The sequence below is a fragment of the Callorhinchus milii genome, unplaced genomic scaffold (genome assembly GCF_018977255.1).
Source record: "Callorhinchus milii isolate IMCB2004 unplaced genomic scaffold, IMCB_Cmil_1.0 Scaffold19, whole genome shotgun sequence".
Taxonomy (NCBI): domain Eukaryota; kingdom Metazoa; phylum Chordata; class Chondrichthyes; order Chimaeriformes; family Callorhinchidae; genus Callorhinchus; species Callorhinchus milii.
Genome location: NW_024704760.1, coordinates 1,338,029 through 1,350,697, shown reverse-complemented (window position 1 = coordinate 1,350,697; position 12,669 = coordinate 1,338,029). Strand labels below are relative to the sequence as shown.

The 12,669-nt window shown below is 51.4% G+C and overlaps 1 protein-coding gene across 4 annotated transcripts in view; it reads left to right on the top strand.

Annotated features, from left to right (window-relative positions):
- Positions 1–12,669, top strand: part of LOC103182438 (neurofascin) — a 60,746-nt gene that overhangs the window by 24,149 nt on the left and 23,928 nt on the right. For 3 of the 4 annotated variants that reach the window (XM_007899458.2, XM_042342073.1, XM_042342072.1), the window contains exons 1-10: positions 6,165–6,216; positions 6,391–6,561; positions 7,621–7,677; positions 9,367–9,478; positions 9,932–10,116; positions 10,573–10,704; positions 10,938–11,081; positions 11,249–11,360; positions 11,491–11,657; positions 12,105–12,252. In XM_007899458.2, coding sequence (XP_007897649.1) covers positions 6,207–6,216; positions 6,391–6,561; positions 7,621–7,677; positions 9,367–9,478; positions 9,932–10,116; positions 10,573–10,704; positions 10,938–11,081; positions 11,249–11,360; positions 11,491–11,657; positions 12,105–12,252 — 1,238 coding nt within the window. In that variant the 5' untranslated portion in view covers positions 6,165–6,206. Of the gene's footprint in view, positions 1–427; positions 607–3,498; positions 3,605–5,259; positions 5,457–6,093; positions 6,217–6,390; positions 6,562–7,620; positions 7,678–9,366; positions 9,479–9,931; positions 10,117–10,572; positions 10,705–10,937; positions 11,082–11,248; positions 11,361–11,490; positions 11,658–12,104; positions 12,253–12,669 lie in introns of those variants that run through there. The other variant, XM_007899459.2, reaches the window with a different exon arrangement.

The window sequence follows — 12,669 nt, the reverse complement described above, 5'->3', positions numbered from 1 at the left end:
TCACCCCCCACCCCTTCCCTTCCCGCACCTCTTCCTCCAAAGTGGAAGAAGTCAGTGGCTCCCAACGCTGGGCTGTGTGTTACTGGATCTGCAGAGTTCAGATAATAATAATAATAATCTTTGACACATCGCCTTATCATGTCTTCGAGACGTCTCAAAGCACTTCACAGGATATACTGTAAAGTGTAGTGACCGTATGTTTGTTTTGTGGGTGAAACGCCCTCCAGGTTCGGGTCACCAACACAAGGTGGGTGGGTGGGGAGGGGGGGGGGTTAGGTCTGGCCGTACCACAGAGCCAGAGCAGGGGACGGTGACAAGGATGATTCTCCGCCCCCCCCCCACCCAGTTTTTTAGAGAGATAAACTCCGAGGACAACAGTCAGTGACTTGGTTCGATGGTAAATGGTAATGTTGTGTGTGATTCGCAGGTGATTGTGCGAGGAGGAGACCCGGGGCTCAGCTGGTGGTAGACTTGGCTTCCCAGTCGGGGCAGGAGCAGCGACCAGACTGACAATGCTGCCGAGGGGAGGGGGCCTGCGGCTGGCCAGGCTGGGTTTCCTGGTGTGTCTGTGCCACCTGCTCTCAGCGATTGAAGTCCCCCTCGACCGTAAGTGTCAGTGGAGATGACCCCCCCCCCAACCCAAGCCTCCCTCCCCCTCTCCCCCCCCCAGTACTGGGCTGTGAATTTCGGCGCTCGGAGACACTACCCTGGCGTGAAGGGCTCTATGTAAACCCAAGTTGTTGTTACTTTTGGATGTGGATGGGATTAACATGAGAGAGGGAGCCTGTATTGTGGATTAATACAACAACAACAACGACAACTTGCACTTATATAGCGCACTTCAGGCCGGGCGGGGTCTCGGAGCGACTTAAAACTCTATTAATATTAATGAATTAGAAAGAGAACTTCCCAGTTGGGGGACATTGACCTGCTCAGTGCTCGCCCTACGCCACAGTCAGGAATGTGCAGGATTGCCTTTGATATCCCGGATGTTTTGACTCCGATCCAATTAAATGTGTCACTCGTTACGATGTGTTTGGTGGAGGACGGGACGGGGAGAGATGGGGGGAGGGGAAGGGGATTATTCTCTGATTGAGGTCTGACGTTTCCTCGAAGCCCTCTCCCAGGAGATCTGCCCTGTCGAGTCCCGGCGCTGACACTCACGTTGATGGAGATAATTGCGCTTTAATTCCACTGAATTCACTGCAGATTTCTGCCTTAAACTGATGCGATAATGGACGTTTCTATTGGATTTGCTTCCAATTTTCTGCATGAGGGGTTTCTCTCCAGTTCGGTGTTGATAACAATTAGCTTTCTAATTTACACCCCAAATTAGAGGGAGGGTATGTGTGCATGTCGGGTTGGGGTGGGGTGGGGGGGGTGGTGTAATATATTTTACATTCAATGCACATGTTCTGGAGCAAGTGGCTCTCAGTTTGGCATTTAAAGTGCAAACTGCCATTCTCTGTCTCTATCGAGGCAGTGATGATGCACGTGTTTGTGTGTGGCACACGGTGTGTGTGTGTGTTTGTGTACATCCTTATGTGTGTGCGTGTTTGTATTTGTGCGCGCGTGTGTGTATGTATTTGTGCGCCGTGTGTATATGTATTTGTGCGCGCATGTGTGTATGTATCTGTGCGTGCGTGTGTGTATGCACTTGTGTGTATGCATTTGTGTGTGCTTCTGTTTTTCCATTTGCGTGTGCATATGTTAAGCGCTCCGAGACACATGAAGGGTGACGTTGTAGATGCATATAACCCTGTACGTCTCACTGCTGAAGTAGCAAGCACACGGAGTGTTTCTGGAAACCTCAAAATCCTAACGGATTGGGTTTTGGGTGGATTAATTAATTTATTTTCCTCGTTGGATTTTGCTGGTCATGAGACTCACTCTCTCACTCAACCTAGTTGGGTGTCGGTGTTGTTAGTGTGTCAGTAACACCCTCGGTACGGTTCCTAAACCCTGGATCAAAGTCTTCTTTGTCAGGTCTGTGTTCGTACATTTTACAGATTGCTTCCTTCCCAAACTAACCCGATTTCCTCACCTCTGTTTTGCCTGCAATTCGCTAACAATGGGATAATAGCAAACCTTCAGAGACAACGTAAGTTACCGCCCTTGCCGTTGGTTTGATCGTGCCTTTGTGGCGAGATTCGGTGCTTTGGTGGGTGCGCAGCTCCCCTCGGCTCGCTTGTCTCTGGTTCAGCCAAGAACATGGTGATCTGTAGGAGGATGGGTCCAGGGTCAGTGCTTCCTGGCAAACCAGAGTCAGAGTGGCTGGGAGATATTGACTGGAGTTTCACAGGGTTGGTTTAGGTGACTGTCAGGGCGATTTGCCGCTCCTGCTTTGTACCTTGGTCAGAAAACTGTGGAGTATCTTAATGCTGTGTCAGCAGGACAAGACATTGTTGGGCTGCTTTTAACCATCTGAACTTATTCCTGCAACAACCAGCCTTGTCCTGCTCAGTCTTGCTCAACTGCTAGGCTGGAGTGTTGACCAACACACACGTACACACACACACAAAACCCAGAGCGATGCCACAGTAGCTTAACCTGCCAAGTAATTCTTTAATCTGCTGTGAACACCACTCACTCAGGATCTGTGTGTTTCAATTTCCCATTAATCGCATCACTCCAAAGTACCCCTTACTTGCTGCTCTGATCTGTTTCCGTACGGGGCAGACCCCCGGCTGACCACCCCCACCCCCCCACCACCAAAAAAAATAAACTTTCACACTTCACAACGGTATAAAAAATATCACTTTATAGTAATATTCTGTGAAGAGCTCGAAGACCTGATGAGGCACTATAAGGCCCTACAGTCAAATGCACGGATTATTATTATATTAGAAACTCAATGACACTTTCTTTAACATTGAGAAATCCTGCGAGTTAGACCCTGATGTGACTTTATGGTCCAGTCTGATGCTAAGGTGCTGATGGCAGGCAGGTTTCCCTGGGTGTTAGCCTCTCAAAGTGTTCCCCCAACCGGTACATGTTAATCCTTTACAACCACCTCCCTCTGGAGATCGATTCCCTCTGTGATGTTCGTCGTGATCGATTTGTCAATCTGCTTTTACCTCGCGTATCTGCTGGGGCTCAGCGGGGAGTTAACCCAACGTTGCTCTCCAGAGATGGTTGAGCCATCGCAAATGTGTTAGTTTCTATTAGTGTGGATCTGAGGGGCTCACCATGAGGGTTAGTTAAACCCTGGCTGATCCGACTGCCTGCTGCGTGCATGCAACCACCTGGTATCTTCCCCCCCACCCCTCTCGGTGCTTGGCTGTGCTCTGCATGCCAATACCATCTGTGTCTCCTTAGACTTCTCTCGCATCTCCTGATATTATTTACCCAGCGAGGGTGCGTGATTCAGCCCCAATGCGCGCCAGGAGTTTCTACCCTGGCCTCCGTCTCAGACCTCGCCGCGTCGCAAAGCATGACACAAACGTAACATCGTGTTGTTGTTGTTGTTGTCTCTCTCTCGATGGGTCGATTCTGCAGTGGCCCAGCCACCCACCATCACCAAACAGGCCCCCAAGGACTATATTGTGGATCCACGAGACAATGTGGTCATCGACTGCGAGGGCAAAGGGAACCCGAGACCCACGTAGGTAGCTCCCCCCCCCCACTCTCTTTCTCCCCCTCTCTCTCTCTCTCTCTCTCTCTCGCTCGCTCGCTCGCTTACGTAATGACCCCCTTGGAGGCATGCAAGGAGGGTTATCCTCAGGAGATCCTCATCCCAAGCAAAGCGCTGTCTAACACAAAACAGAAGAGGGGTTCCTCAACGACCAGATTAACTCAACAATCCCCCAAATAAAACTGGTCGTCTTACTTTCATGGCTGTTTGCCATGACACTGCTGTGCGCAATCGGCTGCCGTGTTTTGCCCGCAAAATACACATCCAATCCACTTCACGGTCTATTCTGTGACAAGCCGCGATATCAAATGCAAGGATTATTATCGTTATTATTATATATTATATTGTACTAGATTATAAACTGGCTGCCGCGGTTGCCCACACAGTCGCCACACGAGGCATGCTCCCCTGATGTCCTCCCAACCTGAAAAGTGCTGTGTTAAGTGCGAGGATTATTACACTATTCAACCCATTTTTGAGAGAATTGACTACACAATACATCATGATTGCCACTGGAGGCTAAACACAAACAACCCTGTGGTTCTATCGACCTCCAGTGGCAGAAATCCGGGAACTGCAAGGAACAAAATTCACTGCAAAACGACACTGCACCATTTGTGTTCAGACCAGAGATCCACGTTAGTCACTTCTCCCTGCCTCGAGTTGGTGAGGTTCCTGCCCTGTCTGATTGTCACTATCTCATCCCTGCCCTGAGTCCTCAAACAACCGTTGGGACCAGCCGGGAGCAGTAGCGACTGCTGTGCGATGGCTGAACGGTAGCGTTGGCACCAAGAAACATTCAGAATGTGGGTCCCAATATCTTATAGGGAACATAACAGCTAAACTAGTGGATTAATCTTTAAACCAAAGTTCAGGTGGACGTGCAAAGTGGACGCCCCAGGACACCACCAGGATAGAGAAGGGAGTTTTGCCCCGTGCCCCAGTCAACAGTCTTAACAAGCGTACTGACCCTAACTTCCTCCGATCGGTTTATTCCGTCGGTTAAAGCTACAGCTCCCGAGAAAGTTTGGTTCAATTACATTTTTCATACCCTGACGTATGTATGTAAGTCCAGTTGAATCGACGTTGATGTAAGCTGCGAGGAAAGCTCTCTGCCCACGTCGAGAGTGAAGCTGATCTGGACTGACGTGTTGTGTTGAAGTGGCTGGGTTTTTTGCAAGATTTATTTTTAGCCTCAGTTGCTCTCATTCCCTCAGCATTCGGCCCTGATCCAAGTCACCATCAGGCAGAGCAACCAGACCTGTTCTGCCCTGGTTTAGCTTCAGACTATTTCAATCCTCACCATTTGCGTTAAACACAGGATGTTTTACTCTGCGGGGGGGTGGGGGAGAGGGGTGAGGGAGGAGGGGGCAGCCGGGTGTCTGACACACCTGGAAACCCATCACCGTGCTTAAGAGTCTCCAAACCGAGGTGAGAATTCCATGCGGAAATCCCAGCGATAGATTGTTGGAATAGAATGCGCTCTCTCTCTCTCCCTGTCTCTCCCTCCCTGGAGGGATGCAATCTGCTTACCTAATTCCGGAGAGTATTAGGTGCAGGTTGGCAAGAGCCAAGTCACAGGATGGTGGAGACTGACTGACTGATTTTACTGACCCCTTTTACAGCTATTCCTGGACCCGCAACGGGAAGTTCTTCAACGTTGCCAAAGACCCCAGAGTGTCCATGCGATCCCGGTCAGGGACGCTGGTCATCGACTTCCATTACAGCGGCCGGGCGGAGGACTACGAGGGGGAGTACCAGTGCTCAGCCAGGAACGAGCACGGCACCGCCCTCTCCCACAAAATACTCCTCCGCGTCTCCAGTAAGAGCCTCGGAAACACTCCCTGTTGGGTTGGCGGGGATATTTCCCAACAATCTTGGGATGTGAATGATCAAAAAGCTGGTTGGGGGTAGCACGGGGCAGTGGGATTGAATGGACAGTGTGTTGTGATAGCTGGTGTGGATTCGATAGACTGAATGGCCTCTTTCTTTACCGTAAATTTCTGTGAATCTTTTTCTCCGCTCATGGCTTGCAGTTCCACAGGTTCCAGTTATCCTCTGTTAGGCCTTCCCTCCCAGATTCCTGGCACTAACCTCTCTTCCTGTTAAGCCTTTTCTAGCTCTTGATTTTTCTCACCAATTTGTGTCCAGAAATATTTCCTGGTCTCTGGCCAAACGTTCCCTTTTGTGACACAAGGCACACGGCCCTGAGCTAGGCAACAATCTTACTATAATCCCTGTTACACTCAGGAAGATAGGTACAGGAGGAGGCCATTCAGCCCACGGTGCTACAGCCCATTTAATACCCCTCCACACCCAACCCCAATCCCCTGCTTTCTCACCTAATCCTGGAATATCTCTGCTTCCCAAGTGTCGGTCTGAATTCTTCAAGTGGTTTGGCTTCTCTGTAGCTGTAGCTCAGGGTGGTCCGACCTGACATTGATGGGTCTTGTGCACAGAGGCTCCGCTGTGGAGGAAGGAGAACCTGGAGCCGGTGCTGGTCCAGGAGGGAACCTCGGTCATACTTCGCTGTCAACCACCACCAGGACTCCCCATCCCAGTCATCTTCTGGATGGACAGCTGTAAGTGTCCCAGCTCTGAGAGTGTGTGCGTGTGAATCTATGTGTGAGTCTGTTGTGTGTGTGTGTGTGTTTGGTGTATGTGTGTGTATGTCTGGTGTGCGTGTGTGTGTGTAGTCAGTATATTAGAAGTGCTTTCACTCTGTGTGTGAGTGCGGCTGTTTGTGTGTGTTCCAGTGATGCAGCCAATCCCCCAGCACCGGCGAGTGTCACAGGGGCTGAACGGGGACCTGTATTTCTCTAACGTGGTTCGTGCAGACGCCCAATTTGACTACATCTGCAACGCTCGCTTCCTCTTCACCCACACCATCCAGCAGAAAAACCCCATCACCCTCAAAGTCCTGACTAGTGAGTATTTGCGGAGTCTTGCTGCGTAGCGCTTAGAGCACTCGCCTCGCAAGCAAGCGAGAGGACCTGGGTTCGATTCCCGGGCGGGTTGGGGCGAAACATTAGGCAATTTTCCTTACTCCACAAATCTCCGTTTACCTAGCGGTAAGCAGGAACTCGCTGGCTACTCAATTGGCAGATCGCTTTTCCAGGGTTAATCATCCCTTTAGAAAATCTATATAAGTAATAATAACAATAATCTGGTCACTCGATCCACGACTGTTTGTGGGGACGCTGCTGTGCTCAATTGGCTGCCGCGTTTCGCCCACAAAATACACAGTCACTGCACTTTACGGTATGTTCTGTGGTAAGGCGCTATATCAAATGCAAGGGATTATTATTATTATTCTCATCAAGCAGAGATGGTGTTTGATAATGATGGCGAGAACTATCGGTAGCCATCAATCAGCAAGACATTAATTCCACTCCGTTCCTGGAACGATTTGGCTGTGACTCACCAATATTCCTTTCCCCCACCCCCCACCCCTCACCCCACACACACACACTCCCACACACACACTCTCCCACACACACACACACACACATTGCCCAAGTTAGCCTTGCCGTCATTTCAGTTCAGAACTCATCCTAATCCCACTGAAACATTACTGCTAACCTGGTTGTTTGGCCTTCGTCACTTCACACTCATGGAACCAAGTAGTGACATGTGGCCGGAAGCCTTCTCCACCCAAGGACTTGTTTAACTCCCCTCTGATCACATTCCTCCCCCACCCCCTGCGCTGCGCTCCCCTCCCACCCTCTGCTGGTCTCAATCACAACCTATTCATCCTCTCCCCTCCTGCCACCCCCCCCCCCCACCACCACATCCACCCTGAGGGTTGGGAGCTCTCACCAACTCGCAAGCGCTTCCATCTTCAGCTTACAAGTCCGCCCCTTATCCCCTCTCCCTTCCCCCACTTTTCCCGCCTCCCACCACCCCCCCCCGCCCCCTTTCCCCCGCATGTTCCACCCCGTTCTCCTGCCTGGTTTTGCACGCTCACATTGTTTTGTTTGTTACAGTGGATACCAATAATGAATCAATCACACGCTTTGTGAATGAATCTGAATTGTATAGCGGTGAGTGGACGGCACCTTCTGGAGAACTTTGCGGACTTAACCCTTTAGTCTCCTCACCTGACTCACCCGTATATCTTAACCCCACACCCACCCCACTCCACCCCACGTCCCATCCCAGAGTGGTCTCAAAATTCCGCCCAGTCTTAGCCCTGCGAGAGAGTTTTTTTTCTTCTGTGCGTCTTCAAATCTAAGACCACACCTTTATATATTTTTTTTGGTTTGGAAGAAACCCGGCTTCCAGATCGAGATGGGATTTTAAGAATTGTTTTCACGAATCTGCGCTGTTTGGTCTTAAAATGAAGAGGGTCGGGTTTCGTAAGCTAAGACCAGGTGGAATTTGAGACAGGGCGGATCATTTCACAATCCATGGATGTACTGACCAAAGACTAACCTATACACCCCATGTTGTCCTCACTCCAGCAATCCTGTGCTTTTTTTTGGTTTCATATTGCTTTTGGCCCGCTCACTCACTCACTCACTCACTCACTCACTCACTCACTAAACTCACTCACTCACTCACTCACTCACTAAACTCACTAAACTCACTCACTCACTAAACTCACCAGCACAGTGGGAATAAAGGTGACCGGCTTGCCAAGCACCACCCCCCACATCTAAGGATATTCCCTAACACAATCCTTTATCCCAATCCCTTATTGTTGATTTTATTGCCAAATGCGGTTTGGAATTAAGAGTCAGATCATAAAGGAAAAGTAGGTTTATTTCTGGGCATCTTAAGCAGCGCCTTTCACATGCAGTGTAACCTCCTGAAGTGCATCACACATTCTCGCCCGGGTCTACGAGATACTGTGTTTTCAGAGTGTTTTGGAGGCAGGGAGAGAGGGCGCAAGGGGGAGGGACTTGGTGGTGAGGGGAAGGGAATGTCAGGGAGTGGGCACATAGTGTGTGAAGGCTCGGTTGCCAATGGTGGGATTGAGGGAGTGAAGAACGAGCAGCGTAGACGCCACGTGATGTAGGCGCAATGTGGTGATTGTTGCCTCAGAGAATGCCACCAATAAAGGGATCTCCTCATGATAGGACCCCATTGCTAAAGAGGTTGCGTGTAATCTTCATCGGATGACCTCAAACGTAGCCAGCTCCCGGGAACACTGTAACGAATAACACACTGCGTGGGAAAACGTGATTTGGGCTCCGAGCCCATGTTTAAGCCAACACAGCTGCCCTTCCTTAATCCTGCAATTAACCACAGCAAAAAGCAATGCAGGCGATTGTGTCTTGTTTTTTAAGCGCTGTGCGTGTTTGAACATGGCCCGCCCCTCGGGCTGTTAGCACTAGTTGCATTTTAGACCCAACTAACTCAATAATTTTATTAACGAGATTGCTTCGCTAGCAATGGGCTTTGGAGTTGAGGAACGGATCGGCCGTGATCTAATAGAATGGCGGAACAGGCTCGAGGGGGCTGAACGGCCTACTCCTGTTCCTATCTTCCTACAGATCAAATTTGGGACGTCCTCCCGATGTGAAAGGCGCTGTGCAAATGTCATTTTCTTGTTTTGTTGTTGTTGTACCGTGAGATTCCGAGCCTAGTCTTACAGTGACTAGGACAGCGAGGTCCTTGCAGGGAGAGAGAGGGAGAGAGAGACAGGGAGGGATCTCGGGCCTAGTAGAGTCGTGCGATGTTGGTGAGGAACACGGCTGACTTGACCTCCTCTCCTCCTCTGTTGGCAGCTCGGCCGGTCACAGAGCTGACCCCCAGGTTCATGTCGCCGACCGGGACGTCCAGCAACATAATCATCCTGCGCGGGGAGGACCTGTTACTGGAGTGTATCGCGTCTGGAGTGTACGTAACGAGCGTCTGTCTGTCTGTCTGGGGGGGGGGGGCGGTGGTGGGGGGCGGGTGGTGGAGAGGTGGAGGGCGGGGGGGGGGGGGAAAAACTATTTCCTTTTAGTTATAAAGGGATCAGGGGCCCGGGGGGAGGGGTGGAGAACCCAACTCAGACTTGGGATTGTGAACCAAAAAATCCGGAGAGGGGGTAAGAAGGAATTTTTTTCACTCCGAGTTAGGATATAGCACTTATTATCAATTGTAAGAATTTGGGATAAACTAGAAACCCATCCCGGCTTCCCCTGCCCCCTCTGCCCCCCATTCTTGACCCACCACCCACTTCTCCCACTCCTGTCCTGCCCCCTCCACGCGCACTCTTACCCCATGACTTCGATGGGGGTGGCCTCCCAGCACATTTGGGGCATCCCTTCTGACTGCCCGTGAATCGTTCCCCTCCCTGTTATTCAGGCCCACGCCGTACATCATGTGGCACAAGAAGGGAGGCGAGCTTCCCAGGGACAAGATCCGACTGGAAAACTTCAACAAGACACTGCGCATCGTGGACGTGTCGGAGGAGAATTCCGGAGAGTACTTCTGCCTGGCGTCCAACAAGATGGGGAGCATGAGGCACACCATCACCGTCAGGGTGAAAGGTGATGGGAGATTATTTTCGAGCTTGTTCGGTTACAGAATCGTGGTGGCTGGGGCTGGGGGCGCGGGGGTGGGGTGTTTGATGTGATGGCAGCCCTCCTAACCTCACTCCATTAGTTTTCTGATTGCCCACACATCCATCCACACGCATATCCTCCTCACCCCACCCCACTCTCCGACTTATTTGTGGACAATGGTAGAGTCCAAATCCGGGTTGGGAATAATATTTGTTCCAATCCGTCTTTCGCTGGGAAGTGAAAGAGGACCTTTCACCATTTCACCCCCACTTCTCTCTCTTCTCCCAACTATTCCAGTCTCGGGGGGGGTGGGGGGAAAGTTCCCTGCGTAGGTGGGGCTCTCAGTGGTTTGGTTGGGATACTCTGAAGCACGAGGATGGCTGTCTGGGTGCCAGTGTAACTTCCTGTTGCTATAATGTTCTCCTCTCTTGTATCTCGAAGCTGCTCCCTATTGGCTGGATCAGCCGGAGAACCTGGTGTTGTCTCCCGGGGAGTATGGGAGCCTGGTTTGCCGAGCGAATGGAAACCCCAAACCCAACATCCAGTGGCTGGTGAACGGGGAGCTAATAGAGAGTGAGTATGTGAGGTCACTTCCTGCAATGGAGACCTTGCCTCCGCACACCGACTCCACCCCCTGCACACACACTGACCCCCCCCCCCACACACATTGACTCCGACCATGCACACTGACCCCTCCCTCCTCTCCCCCCCCACCCTTCATATACACAAACACACACACACACACACACTGGCCCAAGCGGAGCGGACAGTAACTCATGCCGTGCGCATCTCTTTTCTCTCCAAAGAGGCTCCTCCGAACCCGAGCCGGGAAATCTCCGATGACACCATCATCTTTCGGGACGCCCAGATCGGCAGCAGCGCCGTGTACCAGTGCAACGCCTCCAACGAGCACGGATACCTCCTGGCCAACGCCTTTGTCAGCATCCTCGGTACAGACACCCCCTGCCCTCTCCTCTCCACCCATCCCAAACGTCTCGAAACATTGAAACCCTTTGAAACATTGAGACCTGAGTGTTTGTCGTCGTCGTTGTTGTTGTTGTTGTCTGGTGGTCACCACAGCCTACATTGATGCTTCTCGGTCTCTCTGTCCTTGCAGATGTTGCTCCCAGAATGTTGTCACGGAGAAACCAAATAGTCAAAGTGATTGAAAACAGCCGAGCGAGACTGGACTGTGCTTACTTTGGCTCCCCGATCCCCAACCTGCGATGGTAAGAGGCACCTCATCGTACTGTTACCTTGAGTGGGGGGCAGAACAGGAGGAGGCCATTCAGTGTTTGCGACTGGCTCGGTCTCCCTCGGCATTTACCCCCTCAAATACTGTTCCTTTTCTGTCCGGAGGTTTAAGAATGAACAGGGCAACAACCTGTACGGAGGCAAGTACCTGATCCACGACAACGGGACGCTGGAGCTACGGAGAGCTCGCAAAGACGACGAGGGAACATATACCTGCGTGGCCACCAACGTGCTGGGACACGCTCAGAACCAGGTGCGGCTGGAAGTCAAAGGTAAGAGTCCTGGGGTCCTGGAGCTCAGTGGTTAGGACACTCGCCTCGCGAGCGAGAGGATCTGGGTTTGATTGCCGGGCGGGGCGAAACCTTAGGCAAATTTCCTTACTCCACACACCTCTGTTTACCCAGTAACCCAGTTATTAGTTGATTGGCGGATCGCTTTTCCGGGATAATAATCCCAAACCAAAAATTTTTTAAAACATAATGATTTGGTCACTCGCTCCACGGCTGTTTGTGGGACACTCCTGTGCGCAGTTGGCTGCTGCGTTTCACCCATTAGATTCACTCTACAGTAAATTCTGTGAAGTGCTTTGAGACGTCTCGATAAGGCGCTAATATCAAAAGCGGGGGGGTGGTGGGGGTTAGATTTTTTTTCCCCCCAAAGTGCAAGGCCACCGCCTGGGTCACAGTGTCCTGTTGCGTTTTCCCCTCATTTGTCTTCAGATCACACGAGGATCTTGAAAGCTCCGGAGTCTATCGTGGTGAAGAAGTCCCGCACGGCGCGGTTCGACTGCCGTATCCGGCACGACCCCACCCTGAAGCTGACGGTCACCTGGCTAAAAGACGACAAAGTCCTGTCCTTGCCCTGGAGGTACGAGGCCTTTTACCTTCCCCTCCCCAGCTTCCTCCATCAGCTCATCGTCTTTTGGGTCTCCAAGGGTATCGCTCTCGTCTCCCGGACCAGAAGGTCTTTTAAGCGCTCTGAGAGGCTGCCCCACATGAAGTGCACTATGTAGATGCAAGTTGTCGTTGGTGTCTTCCTCTTTGACCGTGCCTTCGGTCTTCTTCCCACCGCCACCCTCAACCCTCCTTGCCCTCCATCCCTCTTCACCTCTTGATTCCAACCCCCAGCTCATGAAGAGTGTAAACCCTTCATTGTCTGGCACCTTGGGCTGTCCTCCTGACACCGGGGGAGAGGGGAAGCTATATAAATGCAATTAGTTGTGGTTGTTGAATTGCGGGCATTTTGATGCTGTGGACTTGAGCCCATTGGGAACTCTGCCCAAAC